The 25,185-nt window shown below is 40.1% G+C and overlaps 2 protein-coding genes across 2 annotated transcripts; both read right to left on the reverse strand.

The window, feature by feature from the left end:
- Positions 1-1,660: 1,660 nt before the first annotated feature.
- Positions 1,661-10,680, reverse strand: LOC133125996 (cystinosin-like). The gene is made up of 11 exons (XM_061237768.1): positions 10,632-10,680; positions 7,843-7,925; positions 7,671-7,749; positions 7,475-7,559; positions 6,705-6,808; positions 5,405-5,542; positions 5,054-5,153; positions 4,143-4,262; positions 3,367-3,537; positions 2,533-2,650; positions 1,661-1,860 (listed from the first exon to the last, which is right to left on the reverse strand). The coding sequence occupies exons 2-11, from the start codon at positions 7,901-7,903 to the stop codon at positions 1,661-1,663; spliced, it is 1,176 nt and encodes a 391-aa protein (XP_061093752.1). The 5' UTR covers positions 7,904-7,925; positions 10,632-10,680.
- A 2,950-nt stretch (positions 10,681-13,630) lies between these two features.
- Positions 13,631-23,730, reverse strand: LOC133126001 (cystinosin-like). The gene is made up of 10 exons (XM_061237784.1): positions 23,670-23,730; positions 23,494-23,572; positions 23,297-23,381; positions 21,635-21,738; positions 21,288-21,425; positions 20,663-20,762; positions 15,407-15,526; positions 14,976-15,146; positions 14,021-14,138; positions 13,631-13,818 (listed from the first exon to the last, which is right to left on the reverse strand). The coding sequence occupies exons 1-10, from the start codon at positions 23,728-23,730 to the stop codon at positions 13,631-13,633; spliced, it is 1,164 nt and encodes a 387-aa protein (XP_061093768.1).
- Positions 23,731-25,185: the final 1,455 nt, after the last annotated feature.

Here is a 25,185-nt window from a genome sequence, read left to right on the forward strand (position 1 = left end):
TAACACTACAATAATAGGATTCTTATATTTTTAATCATAAATTTAATAGATTCCAAAAAAATCTAAAAATGAAACTGTGTCCCTTCTGAACAAAACATTGCTCATGTAGTAAATCACCCATCAATAAACCAAACAAAAAGTAAGCAATGAAATGTCACACACATTTTAAAAGGGGTGGCCTGTAGCGTAGTGGTTAAGGTAAATGACTGGGACACACAAGGTTGGTGGTTCTAATCCCGGTGTAACCACAATAAGATCCGCACAGCCATTGGGCCCTTGAGCAAGGCCCTTAACCCTGCATTGCTCCAGGGGAGGATTGTCTCCTGCTTAGTCTAATCAACTGTATGTCCCTCTGGATAAGAGCGTCTGCCAAATGCCAATAATATATATAATAATAATAAAAAATAGGCTTTTATAGAGCACAATGATTTTTGTTCAGAAATATTTTATCAAGTCCTCTTATTCTTGCATGTGCATAATCTCACAAAATGTGTTGCTTCAGCATTACTCTTTGGAAGAGTACTGAAAGATAATTAGTTTGATACTTGTGACAGCACCAAATGAATAAAAAATCCAATGCAGGCAAAACATTTATTCGAGTGGTATTTTGGGAGCATAGAAATAAAACAGTTCATTTCAGATCCATGGCTCCCAACCTAGGTAACAGGAGCTGGAGTGGCTCAAAGATACAGTGCATGTGAAAACAATACAGTACATTTCTTGTATGATATTCTTTCAATTGACATTGATGTTAAGTATGAAGACCAATACAGTCAAAATACAAATTCAAGTTTTTAGTTGCAATAGGTGTTTTGTTTGTCTAATGCCTCCTCATGTGCCAATTTGTTGAGTAATTGTGATAAGTTGTTGTGTCATTTTGACAATATTTTTTACATTTTGTGGATGAATCAGGGGAAGTTTGTGTCACTTCAGAGTCACTCTGTCTCACTCTATCTCACATGCTTGGTGAAGAACCCGGACCCAGCCCCTTTTTCTCAATTAGAAAGTCAATGGGACATCACAGTCATTTCATCCATTTTTTCTACAGTCTAGGGATGAGCAAAATCTACCAATTTAGGTTTTGGTCATAACAAGCTTTTTTTGGGGAAATATAAAATATCTATATATTTGAGTGTACGTTAGGGAAATAAAATCTGACCTCTGAAAAAATTATGAAGAAAAATATGTAGCATTGATTTAATATATAAAAATAATATATATTTTTTTATTTGCTGTCAAACATAAAGGGAGACCAATGGGAAAATGGGCTTTTAAATAAAAAATATAGGTATCACTAGGGGGAGACTTCCTATCGATCAGCGAAACTGATATTTGGTCAGGTAAGGACCATTTATATGGGTACCAGTGCCATAGTGGTATCTGGTTTTGGTACCCTTCCCTAGTCATAGCCTTGAGAAACTTAGTAATTCGTTTGGAAATTCAAGTACACCCTAAACTGTATAATTTGTATTCAGCCTTTCTTTTTTGTCTTTCAATGTTGGCCAATTGCCACTCAATCTGAAGTTATTTTTTAATGGCCTAGTTCAAAGCTAAACCTATAGGATGATGAAGAAGAGGAAAATAAATGTTGATAAGCATAAACAGCATTGATATATTCCTCATTTCTATGTGAAAAAAGCCAAGACAATTATTTTGAAGATTATACATTTTTCCCCAGTTTAAAAACCAACGGTACAATAGATGCTTCAGTTCCCACCTCTGCGACCTCAGCCTTTGATTCAGGAATGTGCGGTCGTCGATACAAACAATAGTGTTGAACCATGAACAACACATCAAAACATATGGAGAATAGACCTATTCCAAACTTTGTAGGGTCTCCGAAAATCAGCCTCCACTCATCTACAAGATAAACAAATTAATACATTACTAAATAAACAGGCCCAGATAGGAATATCTACAAAGACGAGCATTTTTCAGGTGACTCATATTTATTTCATACCTTCTGACCTTGGCTAAACATTAATTGCAGCCTAGATTTCACCGGATTACTCACTGTGCATTGGTTAATTACGTTTCTTTAAGCAAAATGTATGTGTCTTTTGCACCACCTAGTGGTGAGCACTGACAACAGGAAACAATTAAATAAAATGCCCCCTGACCACCCATGGGGCATTTAGTCAGGAAGTAAGTGTTCATGGCACTGAGAACCATATGTGCAAACATCTTATGTCTTTTGTTGAATCGTTGGCATGTAATCATAGGTTTTATTTTCATCTACAATTATTTTTAAGTAATTAATAATTTCTAAGTTATCTCATTCAGCCCAATTCATAGCAGAGCTAACTTCTTCAGTAATAAAGATTTTGTAATAATATAAATACCCATTAACATGGTGTATTTACAGTTCATTTACAAGCATTCACGATAAGCTTACTTTTTGTTTCCAGTTTTACCCTGTCACTTTTGTATCATTAAACCTGTGTGAACAACGCATAACTGTCTCCAGAGTCTTGACGGAGGGAAGGCGTTTAGCTGACTCACGTACATAACAAACTATGCATAAAGCCTTACCATTGTTGTGTGATTGCACGAACATCTGGAAGATGCTAAAGAAGCCACCAACGATATCAGTCAGCACATTGCCAATGCTCCACCCCTCTGTACTTTGTCTCTTGTAGTTCAGGTATGCCTGGGGACGCAATAAAACAGGCTGTCCCATTAACTCCAAATGTACTATAATGAATTACACGTTATGGAGAGAACACATTATATAATTGTTAAAATGCTGTGACCAGGACAATAAAGACAAAATATGTGTGTTACAAGTGTAAATCCCGCCTGTTTATTTTTAGTTCTGGTCAAGGCAGACCACCTTGAAGCGAAAACAGGAATATGACGCTAATTGTGCAAATCCACCAGTGACTCAATGGAAAACACCAAATATACCCTTTTCGGAACTTTTTACTTTTACTTACTTTTTCGATTTCACTTTAATTTTGTGCATTCACTGGCTCGGGTTCCATTTTGGCATAACGTGTTAGCTTAGCATAAAGACTTGAAGCCTAAAGGAGTAAGTAGCCGACCGAGGTATCGTGTGTTTGAAATGCACGTGCAGGAAAATAATTGAAACGTGAGACGTCGTTTTTGGAAGGTTAGGCGGTTGGAAATATAACCGCTGAACACGTTATGCTAGCATGACAATTTAGCCAGTGAACGCACAAAAATGAAAATGAAATCTAGTCTGGGTAAGTCGGAAAACCAACCTACGCGTCTCTGGCCCTCCTACATGGTCAGGCAAGCGGTTCGGTGCATTGATAACTCTCTGCAAATATTGTATATTGTCAACTAGCATTGTCACAAGTTAATTAATAAAAAATGTGTTTGATGTCCTGGATGAGTTCTTACCTGAGGGATATACTTGATCAGGGTGATCACTAACTTGACGTAGGAAAAGTAATAAATATATTCAAGCCAGGTGATCTTACTGGCCACAGCAACGAAAAGGGTCACCAATGGAAATGTCCAGGCAATCACCAGTATGGCACTGCCAATCTTGGACACCTTCTGATCCCCTCTCTAAAACATACATTTAAGAAAGCAGTCATCCCCTGTTTTTTTTGTTTTTATTTTTTTAACATTGAATGACATTATGTTTCCTTTTTTTTTCAATTTTCTCTTCAAAACTGCCATCACAATTGATCAGAATCAGAATCACTTTATTCGCCATGTAGTTTTTACGTACAAGGAATTTGCTGTGGTATGTGGGTGCATGCAGACAACATAAAGAATAATACAATCAATAGAAACATAGATATAAAAATGAGGTGGAATGTAATGTAGAATATAAATTAAAAAATAAAAATAAAAATTTACAATACAACATGATGCTGAAGCGGGGCGTGAGAAGTATTATTAAAGTGCAAAATATAAAATATAAAGTCTATGGGGGCGGGATAAGAGTCTGTGACAATGGGGGGTCCCGGGCCTAGTTGACATTAATCACAGGGAGACGTTGATGGAACGTAATGATACGTAATGATAAACTTGACTGTGTGATTCATTTAAACACATTTCATTTTTGTTAATCATAGAAGTGACTTTGTGGGGGGAAAGTACAATTACTGGTACTGTGTGTGTATAGTAAATGCTTGTTGATGTAAAAGAGGTTCCAGATTACTCACCTCATATATGCCACACTGACACATATACAGTAGTGTCAGGACTAAGGCATGGAGGCTAAAAAATACATCACTGGCATCAACTGGGTTTACACCATTGGGATTGACCTTCAAGAACTCCTCCTGATGATACAAAGCATGCACATATTAATAAAACTTTAACAGGCAATGTCAGTTCAGGGAATCAGTCCCTAGTAAGAGCCTATGTACTGGACCTTGAAATCCCAGATGGGATACTGGTGGCTGCATGTTAACTGTATTTTCACACAGTTCACCAAGCCCAGTCAATTCAGCTGGTACTCATTAGCCTTTTCGTGGTGTTCAGTTTAACCCGGCAGCATACAGCGTGTGCATGAATGGAGTCCAATGGAAAAATAGGCTTTTTGAGCAAATATATAGGTATCGCTAGGGGGGCGACTTCATGTCAATCAACAAAACTCATAGTTTGAAAGCTGGCCCCTTGGCGCGGCACTGAAATGAGGCATGAACTCTGAGTTGTGATTAGTCCGGTAGGTACCGGTTGTATGGGCACCAGTGCCATAGTGGTACCGGGTTTCAGTACCCTTCCAGAGTCACAGGCCTCTGATTTAGATAGTCTGAACTTCATGGGTCTCCCTCACAACATATGTGTCAGTTCAGGGAATCAGTCCCTAATAATCAGTCCCCTTGAAATACCAGATGGGATAATGGTGACTGCATGTTAACTGTATTTTCCCACAGTTCACCATTCAACGCTTTGCAAATAGAACACAGTGCAGCACATTATATGCTCAGTGACCTTAAATATTTCTGCCATTCAATCAAAGGGCACTCACCCAACGATAATATGACTTGCATAACCTGCCCCAGAGTGAATGCATTTACGGCCCCATAATTGCAACAACCTGCTTATCATAATCTTGGTCTTAACTTACCTTTAAGTAGGGTACCCAGTAGAGGCCCACATTGAAGACACTGTAGGCAATGAATCCAATGAGGTTGAGGGCCAGGAAATCAAAGTCCAGCCCAACCACGCTATCGGAAAGTTTCAGTAAGGTTTAAACAGTAATGATAAATGACCTCCATGTCATTTAGAGCACATGTTGCTTTCTTTGCATTTCAGTCCAAAAGTGTAGCCCCATAAAATGTATTCTGTAATGTATTTTTGCAATTCAATTATTGCAGTTCACTGAAAATGCTTGTATCCCACACAAATAAATGAAAAAGCAGAAAAACTAGTGCAGTAGCATAATAATGCAGATGTATTTTTTATTATTATTATTTACCTTTTTCTTTTCCAGTTGTCATAGGCCTGAGGGTAGAATCCAATAGACCATGAAAGAAAGTAAATCCAGCCAAACACTTGGTCGACTGTCTCAAGCACATGGCTCCTGACAACCATGAAACGGATCCTAGTTTTGTGGCTAAAAGACACAAGGAGCAGGGCCATTAAGTTTACATCACTTTCCATGGTATGTGATGTTAGGACATGTCATGAGTCTTGCCGCCCATCGCATTTTACGAGAAAAAATTACCCTTTGTTTTTGTTTTTTTAGTCCTGCCAGATTAAAAAAATGCCCTGATTACCAAAGTGAAATGAACTATTTGCAGGTTCAGGCCAACCCTTCAGCCCACAAAGGGGTGTGTGTGCGCTTAAATATAAGTATTGTGGTGATGAGACACAGTATTGTGAACCACTTTCATTTTTGTGGGGTTCATCTTGAAAATATTTTATATTTTGTCTGTTAGAATGAATATTGTTTTGGAAGGGTTTGTGTTCCTAATCATCCCACATGTCCCTACATCAACGTTGAATCCATCCTGAATCCATCCTTCTTGTTCAATCAAGATTATCTAGATTTTCAGCATCAAAACTATCCTAATATTAGAAAATACCCCAAATCAACATCTAGATTCTGATCTAGGATCAGGATCACAGCATCCAGTTTTGAAATACCCAGTTTTGGAATTTTGGAATCCTATCTGATTACTGAAATCCTATCCAAAATTGTTTTTAAATACTGGACCCTGTTGATATAAAAGACCTAAAGACAGTAAGAGTTGGCTGTTTCATACTGTAGTAGAAAAATAAAAAAAACTGCAAAATTGTGAGCTGCTGGGCAAAACGGGAAGCACCTTGAATAACAGGAACATGGTTAGACACACACGAGTTTTGCTGTCCTCTATATGCACTCTGCCCTTTGACTTCTGACAGTTTCACTGTCCTGTGTACGCACTCTGTTCTCTACTCCGACAGTTAGTCTAGGTTGAAGGTCAATTTAAGATATGACATTATATGATGTATAAGCAGAAATCATGCACGGCAAAGAGCTGCTTGAAACAGCATATAAGAAGAGATTGTTCCTGTTTTTGACAGAGTGTTAAGAGCCCTCTCATTCTGCCTGTGCTTGCAAGTGAATAAAAGACTTACACAAACTACTGAATAAGTGATGTGAATCTGTTTGGTCAGAAAGGCCTCATTATTGGGATGGGGTAAAATGGACACTTTCCTGACACATAGTAATATCTGTGGGCTAATGCACAGTCCTTCATTAATTTGAGCGCGGTCAGTGTCCTGTTCTTCACCTTTTCACAACAGTGCTGTTGCTGTACAGATATGTTGTCACCTGGCCCACACGGTCTGCATGAACTTCAAACGTACAGGACGTGGTTTCTGCAGGCAACTGTACCTGTGAAACACAGGGAGGAGATAGGGGGGAGGGATTTACCGCACCGAATTACAATAATGTCAGGTTTGGGGACAGGAGAACCAATTGCAGACTCAGCGATGCAGTGAAATGGCAAGTTTTAATGAAGGGTCAGACAGTGCATAATCCAAAGAGGCAGGCAAAAATTCAAAAACCGGGTGTCAGTTCAAACGGGGCAGAGGAACAGAAATCGTAATCCAAAGGGAGTGTCCAAAAAGCAGGCAGGGGTCATAAACAAAAAATCCAAAACAGAACGGAGTGGAGCAAAAGAGGCACAGGGGACGGGGCACCCAGAAACTGAAACTGAAACCGTCTGTTAAGGGAGATGTAACGCGCAGGTCACATCTGTCGGTTAAGGGAGATTTAACGCGCAGGTCACATCCGTCTGTTAAGGGAGAAGTAATCCACAGGTTGCATCTATCCGTTAAAGGAGATATAACGTGCAGGTCACATCCCTCTGTTGAGGGAGATGTAATGCGCAGGTCACATCCGTCTGTTAAGGGAGGTGTAACGCGCAGGTCACATCCATCTGTTAAGGGAGATGTAATGTGCAGGTCACATCCGCCCATAAGAGGTTAATAATAACAAAACATCAGACTCACTAGTGAATAGAAAAATGTCACTTTGATGTTACATGGCAAAACTTACCACTTCTGGGAGTTCAACAATCCTGTCATTTGTAGAAGCATAGGTGATGTTAATGCCTATAACTACTGTCACATTCAGTGGTGCACTGTACAGGGAAAAAGAAATCATATTTACAGTGGTGATAACAACAATATTAACAAGTGCACAATCAAGCTATATTAAAATAAATACATATAATGTGCTTGCTAACTATTACCTTGAAACTATGGTGACATTTGTGGAACTGTCCTGCTCTAAATGTACAGTAGCTGGTGCTGAAAGCCACACACTTGCATCTGAGGAAATAAAAGAAAACCTTGTTACTTTCCCACTTGGTTACTTCAGACTGTATTCATTTTCTGTTATTGGTGATGCTCTTAAAAACATACCACAGGTCATCAGCATACAGACAGTCATAGCCATTGCAGAGAGAAATCCATGTTCTGGCATTTTATGTGGACACAGTGGTCTACTGATGAGTGAAAAAAAAGTAATTGATCAGATGTACTCTGAAGTGATATTATGCACACATTATTTTAATTTAATTTTTTAAGGAGTAGGTTTTATATTAGTTATATAGGTTAGCGAGCTAGCTTTATGGAGGGTTAAGGCTTCAACGTGTTCCATGCAGATGGGGGTGCAGATATCAAATTATATTATTACCTACAGACCATTTAATATTTAAATATGAAATTAGAAAATTACATTATTAAACATTATAAACATTAATACATTACATTAATGGCATTTGGCAGACGCTCTTATCCAGAACGACGTACAGTTGATTAGACTAAGCAGGAGACAATCCTCCCCTGGAGCAATGCAGGGTTAAGGGCCTTGCTCAAGGGCACAACGGCTGTGCAGATCTTATTGTGGCTACACTGGAGATCGAACCACCGACCGTGCGGGTCCCAGTCATGTACCTTAACCACTATGCTACAGGCCGCTACAGTACATCAGGGATTAAGATTTGCTGGATGATCACCTGAATGGATGTACTTCAGAAATGCAATGACAAATGCCAATTAATTAAAGAACCAGAGACAAATGTGATATTCTTGACATTTATTGAAATGTGTTCTTGTAGGTGAACACTAACATTTGAGATTGGAATCATTTTTATGTTTTTGAAAGAAACTGATACTCTTATTCACAAACTTTTATTAAATTGTCACAAAATACAGCCAAGGCATTGATAACGTTATAAACTGGTATTACAGAGCCCACTGCCATTAATTGCAACTGAAAACAATTGTGCAGTATAATGAAATAAAATATGTATGACTTGTACTTCCATTAACAGAACTTCGCTTCAGAGAAGCTTTTTTGTTTTTTCGGCTGTCTTTTTAAATATGGTATTTTAGGGGCGTCAATTTATGCTAATCACAGATTTTGTGAACCCACCGTTGATGTACGATTATTTCGGCTGTCTTTTTAAATATGGTATTTTAGGGGCGTCAATTTATGCTAATCACAGATTTTGTGAACCCACCGTTGATGTACGATTATTTGGTATTCATCAACATACACCCGTGCTTTCCAAAAAAAAGAAGCTTTGTCTACAAGTGTTTGATAAATCCGGCGGAATTTGTTAGTTTGGTTCTGATCACACAAAATATTGAGAAGTGTCCAAAATGGAGAAGGGCAGTGCCAACCCAAAGCAAGACACCACCTAGGTGTTTGGATCCCGCAAATATCTACTATATATTACGCGTATCTGGGGGGGTTATAACACAAAGCAGGATTACTGGGTTATCTGGAAATGCTGAGTAAAACCCGGAACGCTTCCAAAACTGAAGTAACAACAACTGTTCTGGGTTTTACTTGGTGAACTTCTCAGTAACTCAGTAATCCTGTGTAGCAGGGTTAGCTCGGCTACTTTGCTAGGAAAGCGGAGGCTAGTAGTAGGTTACCGCGACAACGCTCCCTGATGACAAACCCTCAAATTAAAAAAGAATGTTGTTGCCCTTGGCTAGAGGCGATTTCGTCTTTAGCTAACTTTAACTAACAAGCATTTGGACGAGTGAGAGTCCCACCTCGGACTCAGGCAATATCTTTCTCGTTACACCTGCTTTGTGCTATACCCCCTGATTTCACAGACATACTTGCTACCCACCGAAGGCCTACGGATTATGAAATATATTTTAAATTACAAGATATTTAAATACAGTCAATATTTTTTTCTGAGCGATACTTTTTAATCTGCATCTCTCAGCAAGCTCTGTGGATGTCCATTTTAAAAGTATTTGTATACATAAAAACTAAAAGATATATCACCTTTTTTGGAGTACTTTGTTCACATGGATTATTTACCCTTTCAGATGGTTGGTGCCTCGCATAGCAGCCAATCACCATCGGTGTGTGAGTGAGTGTATGAATGGGTGAATGAGAAGCATCAATTGTACAGCGCGTTGGATAAAGGCGCTATATAAATTCCAGCCATTTACTATTTTACCATTTACCCTCTTACGTCGAATAGCTATGCAGACCATAAAGAACTACAGTCCCATATTGACGTTGTGCTATATTATTTTAAAAAAAAGAACTGATCAATTTAAAGACTGGGGTGAATCAATAGGCTCCTAATTTGTGAAAGTGAGTAGATATTGCCACTAAAACTAGCCATTTGGTAGATAGTAAAGAATTCAGGAAAGCAAATGATAAGGAGCCCAACCTGCATTATCTTAAAAGGGGGGAACATTGCTGTTTATCTTTTTATGTTACAACACTGAACATAAACAGACAAATAGCAATGTTCTAAATTTCACTGTCTGGTTAGACAATTGTATTCTGTCTTTAAGAGCCTACTGAATCCCTTCCTCTCTGAATTTGGATCCGTTTAAAAAATGTTACCTAGCTTTTTATACGCCATTGATAAAGCACTATAAGCACAATGTGAACATGGAAGACATGAATTATTTTAAGGAAAAATAACAGCTTGTTAAAATTCTGGAAAAACCAACAAACACAAGGGTCACCACGACCGAGCTTGAGAACCACTGAACCATCGAGACCAATTTGCGAACTATTTCTTCCTAGCAATGTAGCAAATTCTTAAACCTCGCGAAAAGGGGAATAATTTAACATTAACATCAAGAGTATCAGTTATCACGCAGTTTCCAAGATGTTACAGTTAAACGACTGATTCTTAATTTAGACTTTTAACTCGATTTCTTACCGGTCCTTAACTTCGAGCTGTCGCTTTCATGAAGTATTCCAAAGATAAATAATTCACCCACTGGAGTAGCTTAAATCGTAAGACTCACCTGGTCACGACGTGGCGATTCAGATGGTGATGACAAACAGCTACAAGTGTCGGGTTCAGAACGCTGTTGCCGCGAGCGTTTTCAATGTTCGGTGCGCAAATATAGATTTTTTGACACGGGTAGTATAAATACATTGTAAAGGTTTCACAGTTCGCTGACCTTTCAATATACACCATCGTAGTATATTGAAAGGTCAGCGAACTGTGAAACCTTTACAATGTATTTATACTACCCGTGTCAAAAAGTCTATAAATATATATATATATATATATATATATATATATATATATATATATATATATATATATATATAATATTCTTTTTTTTACTGAGAGGTACTGTCTAAAGTGTGATCAGGGTAGCCTATATAATACCATTATGAAATAATAACAACAATAATAATAAAAATAAAATAATAATAATAATAATAATAATAATAATAATAATAATAATAATAATACCAATAACACATACAACGTAGTCTATTATGCGCATTTCATTTCAAATACAATCTCAAGGCGCTACATGAAGAAAACAACATATAACATGTACACAAAGAGAAACGGACAGGAACACTAGGTACTAGGGCACGCTGACCGGAGGGAGAATAAAACACCGAAACGCGCTTGTTTATTAGCTAGGGCGTGTGTACTATAAAGCCTACATAGGGACTGTAGAGAGACTATACCCGGAACAATGTATCCTGGCTTTCTGCCCATTGATTTCAGTATAAAAACCCAAGCTGATTTAACAACCGAAGAAACAACCGTCATTTTTTTCAGCGATGAATTTAATCATGTTTAGTAGTTCACGAAACGAAAATAGTTTTGGTCTAGAAGTTTTGGTCCATAACTTTAACGTTATGATGCGTTGTGTGTTCAGAGATGCTCTTCTGCATACCACTGTTGTAATGTGTGGTTATTTGCGTTACTGTCACCTTCCTGTCAGCTTGGACCAGTCATTCTCCTCTGACTGTCTACAGAACTGCTTTTTGCTTTTGATGTGTAAAGCCCCAGCTCCGACTGTTCCCTTCAGGAGAATACACCACAATGTTGTTAAAAGGAAATATCGAAGAACGCATGAGTCTGTTGCATAAAACAAATTTCATACTGCATAATATTGATTATAACAAATAGGTATTGGCTTGTGAAGTATAATATAAACATGGCTTAAAGGTAATTTCGGACATCTAATGGTCAAAAGAAGAATTGCAGCAACAAACACCCTCAAACCACAACAATACGCTGATGTTTAAATTTAAACAAAAAGTAATCAAGACAATTTTTCTGTAGTATCACAAATCATTTTTCTTTTGTCTTTTAAAAAATAGGCCTTTAATGATTTTGATCATAAATATTTGATATCAGCCCTCTTTTTCTTGCATGTGCATAATCTCACAAAATGTGTTGCTTCAGTGTTGTTCTTTGGAAGAGTACTGAAAGATAATTGGTCTGATTAGCACCGAATGAATAAAAACCCATCCATCCATCCATCATCTTAACCCGCTTATCCTGAACAGGGTCGCAGGGGGGCTGGAGCCTATCCCAGCATACAATGGGCGAAAGGCAGGAATACACCCTGGACAGGCCGCCAGTCCATTGCAGGGCACACACATCATTCACTCACACACTCATACCCACGGGCAATTTAGACTCTCCAACCATTCTAACCTGCATGTTTTTGGACTGTGGGAGGAAACCGGAAGACCTGGAGGAAACCCACAAGAACAAGGTCGGTGGTTCAAATCCCGGTGTGGCAACAATAAGATCCGCACAGCCGTTGGGCCCTTGAGCAAGGCCCTTAACCGTGCATTGCTCCAGGGGAGGATTGTCTCCTGCTTAGTGTAATGAACTGTACGTCGCTCTGGATAAGAGCATCTGCCAAATGCCATTAATGTCAATGTAATGTAATGTAACATGCAAACTTCACACAGAGAGGCCCCGGCTGACTGGGATTCGAACCCAGGACCTCCTTACTGCACCATCACTGTGCCACAGGGTGCATAGAAAGAAAACAGTTTGTTTCAGTTCAGATCCATGGTTCCCAACCTAGGAGTTGGGAGTAGTTGGAGTGGCTCCAAGATGCAGTATATGTGAAAACAATACAGTACAGTATGATATTCTTCCTGTTGACATCGATGTAAGTCAATGGTACCAATGCGGTCAAAATACAAATAAAATTAGTTTTTAGTGTTTTTCTTCACTATACAGCTCTTCATATCATCCAGGTGCTTTAAATTTGTGTTCCTTACAGATCCAAGTAAAATCTGCTGTCTGTAAAATAATTTCCCACGTCAGATGATGTACACTCAGAGATCACTTTATTAGGTATTTATAAGACTTATTTTTTAGACTTATTTGTCTTCTGTTGCTGTAGGAGGAATGACTCGTTGTGTGTTCAGATACTCCTCTGCCTACCACTGCAATGTGGTTATTTACGTTACTGTCACCTTCCTGTCAGCTTCAGCCCATCAAAGTGAAAATTTTGAGTGAAAATACAAGTCATTAGGGGGGCAACTTCATATAAATCAACAAAACCAGTAGATCGACAGCTGGGCCATTGCTGCGTCGTTGTGATTTAGTCTGGTAGGTACCGGTCGTATGGGTATCAGTGCCATAGTGGTACCCGATTTTGGTAGCCTCACAGGCTTGGGAAACGATAGTAATTAGCTTGCAAATTCAAGCACAACCTTAACTGTCCTACAATTTGTGTTCAGCCTCTTTCTTTTGTTTTCTTTCAATGTTGGCCAACTGCCAGTGAACCTAACCTATTTTTTTCAATAGCCTAGCTCAAAGCTAAGCGAATATGATGATGGAGAAGAGAGAAAAAAAATGTTGATAGCATAAGCGTTCACACATTCCTTATTTTTATGTTAAAGAAGCTCAGAAAATTATTTGGAAGATTATACATTTTACAGTTTTGAAACCCACAGTATTGTAGGTGCATCAGTTCCCGCCTCTATGACCTCAGCCTTTGATTCAGGAATGTGCGGTCGTCGATACAAACAATAGTGTTGAATAAAAAACAACACATCAAAACATATGGAGAATAGACCTATTCCAAACTTTGTGGGGTCTCCGAAAATCAGCATCCACTCATCTACAAGATAAACAAATGAACACATTACAAAATAAACAGGCCCAGATACAAGTATCTACAAAGACCTCTCATATTTATTTCATTCCATGTGGCATGTAGTAGTTTTTCCTTGGCTAAAACATTAACTGCAGCCTATATTCCTACCAAAATGAGATTTCACTGGATTACTGAAATATATAAAAAGTTATGCATAAAGCCTTACCATTGTTGTGTGATTGTACAAACATCTGCATGATGCTAAATACGCCACCAATGAAATCAGGAATCACATTGCCAATGCTCCACCCCTCTGTACTTTGTCTCTTGTAGTTCATGTAAGCCTGGGGTTAAAATGAGGCCATGTCATTAACTCAAATGTACTATAATGAATTGCATTACATTACATTATATTATTGGCATTTGGCAGACGCTCTTATCCAGAGCAACGTACAGTTGATTTGACTAAGCAGGAGACAATCCTCCCCTGGAGCAATGCAGGGTTAAGGGCCCAACGGCTGTGCGGATCATTTACCTTAACCACTACGCTACAGGCCGCCCTACTCCTTACCTAGAGAACACATTATATAATTGTTCATGTAAGCTGTGACCAGGACAATAAAGGCAAAAGATGTGTATTACAAGTGTAAATCCCACATGTTTATTTTTTTTTAGTTCTTTTACATTACATTATTGGCATTTGGCAGACGCTCTTATCCAGAGCGACGTACAACAAAGTGCATACCCATAACCAGGGATAAGTTCGCTGAAAGACCCTAGAGGGAAGTACAATTTCAACTGCTACCTGTACAACAAAGATAAGGACGAGGGCGAATATTGTGTCAACACTATAGTTCTGATCAAGGCACTCCACCTTGAAGCGAAACCAGGAAAATAAGTGAGGATTGCTATTTGTGCATGTCCACCTGGTGACTTAAGGAGCATTAGAATACACAATGACGAAAACACACGGGCTCACACAAACTATCCATTATCCGACTATACAGAGCATGCAGCACTGGATAAAGCCTGAATTTCAATACTCTACGCGTCTTTGGCTATCCTACATGGACGGGCAAGTTGTTCCCTGCACTGGCAGCTCTCTGCACACTGTACATTGTCAACTAGCATTGTCAGAAATTCATTGATTAAAAAAATATATGTCCTGGTTGAGTTCTTACCTGAGGGATGTACTTGATCAGGGTGATCGCTAACTTGACGTAGGAAAAGTAATAAATGTAGTCCAGCCAGGTGATCTTACTGGCCACAGCAACGAAAAGGGTCACCAACGCAAATGTCCAGGCAATCACCAGTAAGGCTATGCCAATCTTGGACACCTTCTGACCCCCTCTCTAAAACATACATTTAAGAAAGCAGTCATCCCCTCTGTGTTTTTACAAAAGATTTTTTTACTTTGAATGGTCCTTTTTTTCAAGTTTGTCATCAATACAGCCATCACAATAAACTTGACTGTGTGATTCATCGAAACACATTTCATTTTTGTTAACCATTGAAATGGCTTTGAGGGGGAAAAAGTAACAATTACTGGTATGGTGTGTATAATTGTAAATACTACTACTTGTTGATATAAAAGACAATCCAGATTACTCACCTCATACATACAACACTGACACGTATACAGTAGAGTCAGGGCTAAAGCATGGAGGCTAAAAAATACATCATTGGCATCAACTGGGTTTACACCATTGGGATTGACCTTCAAGAACTCCTCCTGATGATACAAAGCATGCACATATTAATAAAACTTTAACAGGCAATGTCAGTTCAGGGAATCAGTCCCTAATAAGAGCCTAGGTACTGGACCTTGAAATCCCAGATGGGATACTGGTGGCTGCATGTTAACTGTATTTTCACACAGTTCACCAAGCCCAGTCAATTCAGCTTGTACTCATTGGCCTTTTCGTGGTGTTCAGTTTAACCCGGCAGCATACAGCGTGTGCATGAATGGAGTCCAATGGAAAAATAGGCTTTTTGAGCAAATATATAGGTATCGCTAGGGGGGCAACTTCATGTCAATCAACAAAACTCATAGTTTGAAAGCTGGCCCCTTGGCACGGCACTGAAATGAGGCATGAACTCTGAGTTGTGATTAGTCCGGTAGGTACCGGTTATATGGGCACCAGTGCCATAGTGGTACCGGGTTTCAGTACCCTTCCAGAGTCACAGGCCTCTGATTTAGATAGTCTGAACTTCATGGGTCTCCCTCACAACATATAACATGCACATATTAGCAAAACTTTAACAGGCGATGTTAGTTCCATTTTTGTTGTGGTTTTCGGCATAACCGGTGGCATGAGGCATGTGAGCCGACACTGGCTTTTTTCTCACCAAATTCACAATTCAAAATAGATTTTACAATTCATTTTCTCTAACATAAGAGATGTGGAGGACGAGGCTGTGCGTGTGTTATCCACATATTCAAGAAAAATTAATTGAATAAAAAATAAGGTTGAGAGGAGGGAAGTTTGATCCTGGTAATACTGGCTCGATGCTGGTAATGCTAGTGTCGGCCACTGGTGTTTTCTCTCCACAGTCCACCAGTTAAGATCACACAGACAGACATGTCAGAACAGGACACTTCATCTGTAGCTTGTGCAAGCAAACTGCAGCCCCCCAGTTGACCAGAAGATGTGACTGGTGCACATTGATATATAGTTGACTGCCAACCTGACATGTTCACAAGCCATCAAATGCAAGTCCGAGTCAAGTCTCAAGTCTCTGAGCTAGAGTCTTAGGCAAGTCTCAAGTCTCCAGAATGGTGTATTAATGTAATGTAATGTAATGTAATGTGTATGTATGGCTATAGAAATTCATCACAATTCCTATGCTAGTTGAAGATATAGAAATCAGAAGAGTAGATTCAATTTTGTATACTGCAACTGAAGAAACAGTATTATATATATAATATAAGATGCAGGTTAATACCAAACTAGGGGCCTGCTACATGGACACAGATTAAGCTCAATCCTGGACTAAATGCAGCTTCATATGGAGAATCTCCAATTGAATTTAAGATAGGACTAGACTTAATCTGCATCTGCGATGTAATAAAAATAATTATAACTTCATTTGTAAATGGAATTACAGTGTTTAATTTTGGTTTTATCTTACCTTTAAAACTTTAAATGAAAGTTAAGTGTTTATCATTCCTCGTTCCAAAAATGAGTTATTGATATTTTTTATGAAAGAAATCAGGAGCTATGATTTTGTGACTACATCTGCATTATGCTATCGGAAAAGCTAGCTAGAATCCGAAGGGATGCCATTAACCAATGCATAGTGAAATTATCTCAAATAATTCATCTCAAAAACGCATGCAACTACAGTGCATGCCAAACTCGGGCTATACAGCTTTTAATGCCAACGCCTATTATAAACAAGCTACAACTGCTACATAATGTCAATAACATAATGCATTCAAAACTCGGTGTCCTGCTTGCATATCGAGTTAAAAAAAAATTGTGCAACCCTCATGCTCCAGACCCCATTAGATGACTGTTTTACTGAAAACGCAGCTGCTTCTGTGATCTACGTTGACATTTGAAAGCCAACGTCGCTTCAACTTGACAGTCAACAAAGAAGTTTTGCGCTTCCGTGATGCGAACAAATTGTCTGGTTAAAATTAACGTGGTTGCTTTTATTTTAATGCTGCAAATTTTGCAAGTTGCAATCATTTTGTTTGGCTTAATGCGCCTGAATTCTTGAAACCCAAAGGCCACAACATGCGAACTGTAACATTAGCTATGCAGCAAGAAATACAGCGTAGGGTGTTGCTATGGTTGCAACTGAAAAACACACGGTTTGGTGCATAAAACGACGTTGGGTGTTTTTTAACCAAATATTATTTTTCATATAAATCACTGAAAAATATTGATTGATTGTGACATTGTTCACTATGGAATTTGGCAGACTCTTATTGTTCATGAGTCATTGACGAGTCCAAGTCGAGTCAAGTCATATTTGGAAGAGTCCGAGTTGAGTCCGTATATCTGCGACTTAAGTGTGACTCGAGTCCGAGTCGCTGACTCGAGTCCCCATCTCAGCTGCTAACGCTAAACAAAATACAGACTGAAACATGCCTAATATGCACAAAACCAGCTCTGACCCACCAAGGCATGGACTTTACAAGACCTGTGTAGGTGCCCTGTGGCACCAAGACGTTAGCAGAAGATCCTATAAATCTTGTGAGTTGTGAGGTGGATCCGCCATGGATCGGACTTGTTGTTCCAGCACATCTCGATTGAACGATCTTGGGAATATGGAGGCCAGGGCAACACCTTGAACTCTTCGTCATGTTCCTCTAACCTTTATCAAACGATTTGTGCAGTGTGGCAGGGTGTATAATCCTGCTGACAGAGGCCACTGTCATCGGGGAATACCGTTGCCATGAAGGGGTGTACCTGGTCTGCAACGATATTTAGATAGGAGGCACGTGTGAAATTGACGGCAGGAATGCCCGAACCTAGGGTTTTCCAGCAGAACATTGTCCAGAGCATCAACCTCCCTCCACCGCCTTGTCTTCTTCCCACAGTGTATCCTGATTCCATCTCTTAGATTAGATTAGATTAGATTAGATAAAATTTTATTGCCATTGCCTTCTAAGGCAATGAAATGTGTCCTCTGCATTTAATCCATCCCAGTTACTTAGGAGCAGTGGGCAGCCACAGTTTGGTGCCAGGGGACCAACTCCAGTTCTGAGGCCAGTGCCTTGGTCAAAGCCAATAGCAGGAGTACATCAAGGGGCAATTTTGACTCTGATGGAAATTTACCTAACCTGCATGTCTTTGGACTGTGGGACGAAACCGGAGAACATGCAAACGCCACACAGAAAGGCCTGGGCGGGGCTCAAACCCAGGACCTTCTTGCTGTGAGGCAACCCACAGCCCACTGTGCTGCCACCGTGTTGGCCATTATCTTCCCCAGGTTATCGATGAACCCGTATATGACCTGACCGTCCACATGATGTAAAATGGTAAATGGTTGGCATTTATATAGCGCCTTTATCCAAAGCGCAGTACAATTGATGCTTCTCATTCACCCATTCATACACACACTCACACACCGAAGGCGATTGGCTGCCATGCAAGGCACTGACCAGCTCGTCAGGAGCATTTGGGGGTTAGGTGTCTTGCTCAGGGACACTTCGACACAGCCCAGGCAGGGGACTGCCAGACGACTGCTCTTACATTATTACAATACATTATTGGCATTTGGCAGACGCTCTTATCCAGAGCGACATTGATTAGACTAAGCAGAAGACAAGCCTCCCCTGGAGCAATGCAGGGTTAAGGGCCTTGCTCAAGGGCCCAACGGCTGTACGGATTTTATTGTGGCTACACCAGGATTAGAACCACCGACCTTGCGTGTCCCAGTCATTTACCTTAACCGCTACGCTACAGGCCGTCCCCGTGCTCTTAATGCCTGAGCCGTGTCACCCCTAAAAGGAAACAGGATGTGGGGGGGGCGCCGTGGCGCAACAGACCAAGGTGCAGCGGACTTGCGGCTGCAGCTCACTGCAGCTGCACACCGGGGACCGGGGCTCGATTGGCCGGCTCACGTGGAGCAGCATAATTGGCTCGCTGCTCCAGAGGGAGGGACTTGGCAGGGCTAGTAGATCCCCGCGCAACAAAAAGCACCTCGAGCGCCTTAGAATCACGGAAGATGAGCATGAGATGAGACGGCTTGAAGAAGGCATGTCGCTCTCCTTCGGGCCGCCGAGGGACGGGGTGTGGGCGGTGTATCCAATACCAGCTCTAATTGAATCAGACGGGGTACAACTGGCTACCAAATTGGGAGAAAGAGGGAAAAAATTCTAAAATAAAACTATAAAAAAATAAAAAGGAAACGGGACTCATTGGACCAGGCAACCATCTTCCACTGCTCCAGGTCCAGTACCTGGCTCTCGCATGCCCATTGCAGGCACTTTCGATGGTGGACGGGTGTTAGCATGAGTACCCTGACCGGTCTTGAGTTGCCCCAACCTAATCATCGGGCCATTATGATTTGGCCCTTGTCATAGTTACTAGGTCTTTACGCCTGCCCATTTATCCTGACTACGAGAACCAACGGTTCACTTGCAATCTAATATATCGCAGACCTCGACATGCCCTGTTTTTACAAGATAATCAACGTTATTCGCTTCATCTGTGAATGGTCATAATGTTTTGGCTCAACAATGTATCTAACTTCAGAAATGCTGAAGTTATGCTGGTCATTCAGAGGTAGCCTTCACTTCAGCCTTCTGCCTTTGTCCTGTCCACTCTTTCCCTCTATGCTGTTCTGTCAGTATAGAGGAGGGCAGAGTGCTGATGTAATCAGGTAAAAGACGAAACTACCCTGGGTTGACATTGGCTCCAGTCATCCAGTCGGAGGGTTGCCGGTTCGATTCCTCTCTGGGTGTGTCGAAGTGTCCCTGAGATAGACACCTAACTCCCAAATGCTCTTGTTGACAAGCTTGTTGGTGCCTTGCATGACAGCCAATCGCCATTGGTGTGTGAGTGTGTGTATGAATAGGTGAATGAGAAGCATCAATTGTACAGCGCTTTTCATAAGGGCGCTATATAAATTCCAACCATTTACTATTTACCTTCAGGTCTCTGAGCCTCTGCCGACTGTAGGCATTATCACCATGGGAGGTCAACTCATTGTCACCATTGTGAGACCTTAGAATTATAAGGTTCTAACTGACATTTCTGACAATGAATGTAAATTTGTTTCTGCAGTTTATTGTCAGTCAAAGGGTACTCACCCAACCATGATATGACTTGCATAACCTGCCCCAGAGGTAATGCATTGAAATCCACATAAATGCAACAACCTGCTTATTGTAATCTTGGTCTTAACTTACCATCAAGTAGGGTACCCAGAAGAGGCCCACATTGAAGACACTGTAGGCAAAGAATCCAGTGATGTTGAGGGCCAGGAAATCAAAGTTCAGCCCGACCACGCTAAGAGAAAGGTTCAGTAAGGTTTAAACAGTAATGATACATTTCCTCCATGTCATTTAGAGCTATGTTGCTTTCATTGCATTTCAGTCCAATAAAATGTATTTTGTAATGTATTTTGCGGTAGCATAATAATGCAGAATTTCGTGTTTTTCTTTACGCACCCTCTCACTAAACTGCTGAATCATCCATCCATCCATCCATCCATCCATTATCCTAACCCGCTTATCCTGAACAGGGTCGCAGGGTGGCTGGAGCCTATCCCAGCATACATTGGGCGAAAGGTAGGAATACACCCTGGACAGGTCGCCAGTCCATCGCAGGGCATACACACCATTCACTCACACACTCATACCTACGGGAAACCGGAGTACCCGGAGGAAACCCACGCAGACACGGGGAGAACATGCAAACGCCGCACAGAGAGGCCCCGGACGATGGGGATTCGAACCCAGGACCTCCTTGCTGTGAGGCGGCAGTGCTACCCACTGCACCATCCGTGTCGCCAACTGCTGAATCATGAATTACCTTTTTCTTTTCCAGTTTTCATAGGCCTGAGGGTAGAAGGAAAGCGACCACACCAGAAAGTAAATCCAGCCAAACACTTGGTCGACTGTCTCAAGCACATTGCTCCTGACAACCATGAAACGGATCCTGGTTTTCTGGCTAAAAGACACAGGGAGCAGGGCCATTAAGTTTACATCACTTTCCATGGTATGTGATGTTAGGACATGTCATGAGTGTATAAGTCTTGCAGCCAATCGCATTTCACTAGAAAACATTACTTTAGGTTTTTTATTTCATACATAGTAATATCTGTGGGCTAATGCAGAGTCCTTCATTCATTTGAGCGTGGTCAGTGTCCTGTTCTTCACCTTTTCACAACAGTGCTGTTGCTGTACAGATATGTTGTCACCTGGCCCACACGGTCTGCATGAACTTCAAACGTACAGGACGTGGTTTCTGCAGGCAACCGTACCTGTGAAACACAATATGTGGCATTTAAGCATTATGAAACTCAAACCAGTGGTATATCGTGGATATTGGCATAGCTAGCAGGGTGCTTAGGCACGATGCAAAGTGGATGTTGCCTCAGTTGTATTTTCTTTTGTTCGTACTCCTTTCCAAATCCCAAGGAAGGTCAAATCACTCATTTTGTTTTAATTTGGTAGGCTTTGGTATAATGTTACGTTCAATTCGGGTAATATTAAAAGATGTGTTACATTCCATTTCGCCCTGCTTATATCATGGATATTGGCACGGTTGGAATGCAAACTGACTGATAGAGACAATTGACCGGACCTATCCATTGTATAATAAGTGTTAGCATGTTCAGCGTTAAATCTGGTACTCATTACAAATTACACGACTGAAAACGTAATTAGTAATGTCTTTTTTTAGATTGTTTAAACATGTAGCCGAATCTAATCTCATTACTTTTGTATTATTACTGCACTGATTATGACATAGCACTGGCCTATTTGTCCCAGGTACTTATGTGTATAATAATATGAATGTTATAACAAATCCTACAGCAAATTAACATTTTGATTTCATCACATGATACTACATTACAGATTGAGAGCTACACGAGGTATCACTCGCCAAGATTAACCAAATACTTAACCAAATACTTGTTCAATAGAACATTATGCTTTTGGAAACCAAAATGTTCAGTTTTGTATACAATCCTCTTTTAGAAAATGGAGTCGGTGCTTTATATTATTATTGACATTTGGCAGATGCTCTTATCCAGAGCGTGGTTATATGGTTAGATTTGCTTAATCTATCAGTAAGTTCATTTAGTGTTCAAATATGCAGTGCACAATATATTTATAGAATGTATGAAAAATAAATAAATCAATAATCATTCAAATTAAAGCATTACTTAAGTGGTAAAAAGCAGCAAATTCTCATTCTCTGCCAATCTTTTTTCTGTACGTCCTTTCAGCATTCTGTCAGCATTATATTCTGTGACAACCCACAGGTGCTCTCCCTGTTGTTTTATGTCAAAGGTAGCATCAATAATATGTTCAAAGTGCAATTGCTCTCATCCTCACCAACTCAGTTCTAGCAGACAAGATATCCCAGTATGCAATGGCATCTGAAAGGCAAGCTGGAGGACTAATGGGTTTTGATGGTTGAAAAGTCCTCCCAAGGGAGGGGTGTGGGTGTTTATCTGCATTTTCTGCAGTTGGAGGACTAACTGGGAGGACTACATGAACAAAGGGGGGTGGGGTTTATCACACCAAATTACAATAATTAATTAGAATACTTTTACCACACCTAATTAAAATGTAATCAAGTAATCTTTAAAAAGTAACTATCTAATTACTAATGTATTCAAATGTAACTTACTCCGAGTACTTCATTTTTGGAATCTGATTACGTAATCCAGGTTACATGTAATCCATTACCATCCAACACTGGGGCTTTAACATCCAAACAGAGCATAACCAAACTTTGCTTCAATTTACACATAACAAAACAACAGTCTCACTATTGCTGTCAGTGAAAGGTTACTTTGATAAACCTACCCCTTCTGGCAGTTCAACAATCCTGTCATTTGTAGAAGCATAGGTGATGTTAAAGCCTATGACTACTGTCACATTCAGTGGTGCACTGTACAGGGGGGAAAAAAATCATATTTACAGTGGTGATAACAACAATATTAACAAGTGCCCAATCAAGCTATATTAAAATAAATACATATAATGTGCTTGCTAACTATTACCTTGAAACTATGGTGACATTTGTGGAACTGTCCTGCTCCAAATGTACAGTAGCTGGTGCTGAAAGCCACACACTTGCATCTGAGGAAATAAAAGAAAACCTTGTTACTTTCCCACTTTGTTGGTTACTTCAGACTGTATTCATTTTCTGTTACTGGTGATGCTTTTAAAAACATACCACAGGTCATCAGCATACAGACAGTCATAGCCATTGCAGAGAGAAATCCATGTTCTGGCATTTTATGTGGACACAGTGGTCTACTGATGAGTGAAGAAAAAATGAATGGATCAGATGTACTCTGAAGTGATATTATGCACACATTATTTTAATTTAATTTTTTAAGGAGTAGGTTTTATATTAGTTATATAGGTTAGCGAGCTAGCTTTATGGAGGGTTAAGGCTTCAACGTGTTCCATGCTTCTGTCCGCATGCCAATGGTTTTGGAAACCCAGACAACACACATCTTCCTGTGGCTGAAGAAACCAGGCCAGGCCATGGAATCAGGGGACCTGGGGGTTCATAGGAGTGGAGTTGCGATACTCCCAAAGCAAAGAAAAGCACCAGCGTACTTGAAGGAGTTTGTAAAGGAGATGCAAGAATGTAGACTTTATCTTGTTTAGGGAGCAAGAGAGTCTTAAAGCCCACAAGAAAGACAATTATGTATCAGTTATATATAACCATGTTATAGGGTTTATTCAGTAATAGAGGTTCAAAGGTGGGAACACAATTGTTAATGGTTTACTTATGTGTTTACTACTTGGTACTGTATCTCAATTTTTTTGAACAATGGTGAATCTATTAATGTTTGACTTCTGGCCAAGTAGTACATATTTAAAGGTGGAGGGATGTTATGGAGTACTTACCTGATGTAACCACTAGGTTCTGAGGTTCATGTAAAACATACCATGTTACAAATCCATCTGGACTTCACACTAGCAAAGACTTACCATGAGAAAAACAAGTGAACTAGAAATGTGGTTCTCAGCCTCAACCATGTGCAAGCTGGTCATTTTTCTTAATGGACCAATAGATCATTTGAAACCACACCTCAAATGATCACGGCCCCAACCAAAACATGACAACACCTCGGTGTTCGGCCCCTGCAAGTAAAACCCAGCTGTTCTGGGTTTTACTTGGTGAACTTCTCAGTAGCTCAGTAATCCTGCTTCCTGCTATACCCCCTGATGTCACAGACATACTTGCAACCCACCGAAGGTAAATGGTAAATGGTAATGCTTCTCATTCACCCATTCATACACACTCACACAGCAACAGCAATGGGCTGCCATTCAAGGCACCAACCAGCTCGTCAGGAGCATTTGGGGGTTAAGCGTCTTGCTCAAGGGCACTTCAACACACACACCATGGGCAGGATCAAACCAGCAAGCTTCCGACTGCCAGACGGCTGCTCTTATCGCCTGAGGCAATGTCCCAATGTATATATACCACTGCATAACAGTCAATTTTTTTTGTGATACTTTTTCATCTGCATCTTTCAGCAAGTTCTCTGGATATTCCATTTTAAAAAAAAGTTTTTGTATACATTAAAAAGTAAGAGATATATCACCTTTATTTGGGTACTTTTTCAGGTCTAGGGGGATTATTTACCCACTTACATCAAATAGCTAGGCAGATCATGAAGAATTACAGTCCAATATTCACATTGTGTTTATTGTGCTATATTATATTTAAA

Source organism: Conger conger, chromosome 4 (assembly GCF_963514075.1).
Source record: "Conger conger chromosome 4, fConCon1.1, whole genome shotgun sequence".
Classification (NCBI taxonomy): domain Eukaryota; kingdom Metazoa; phylum Chordata; class Actinopteri; order Anguilliformes; family Congridae; genus Conger; species Conger conger.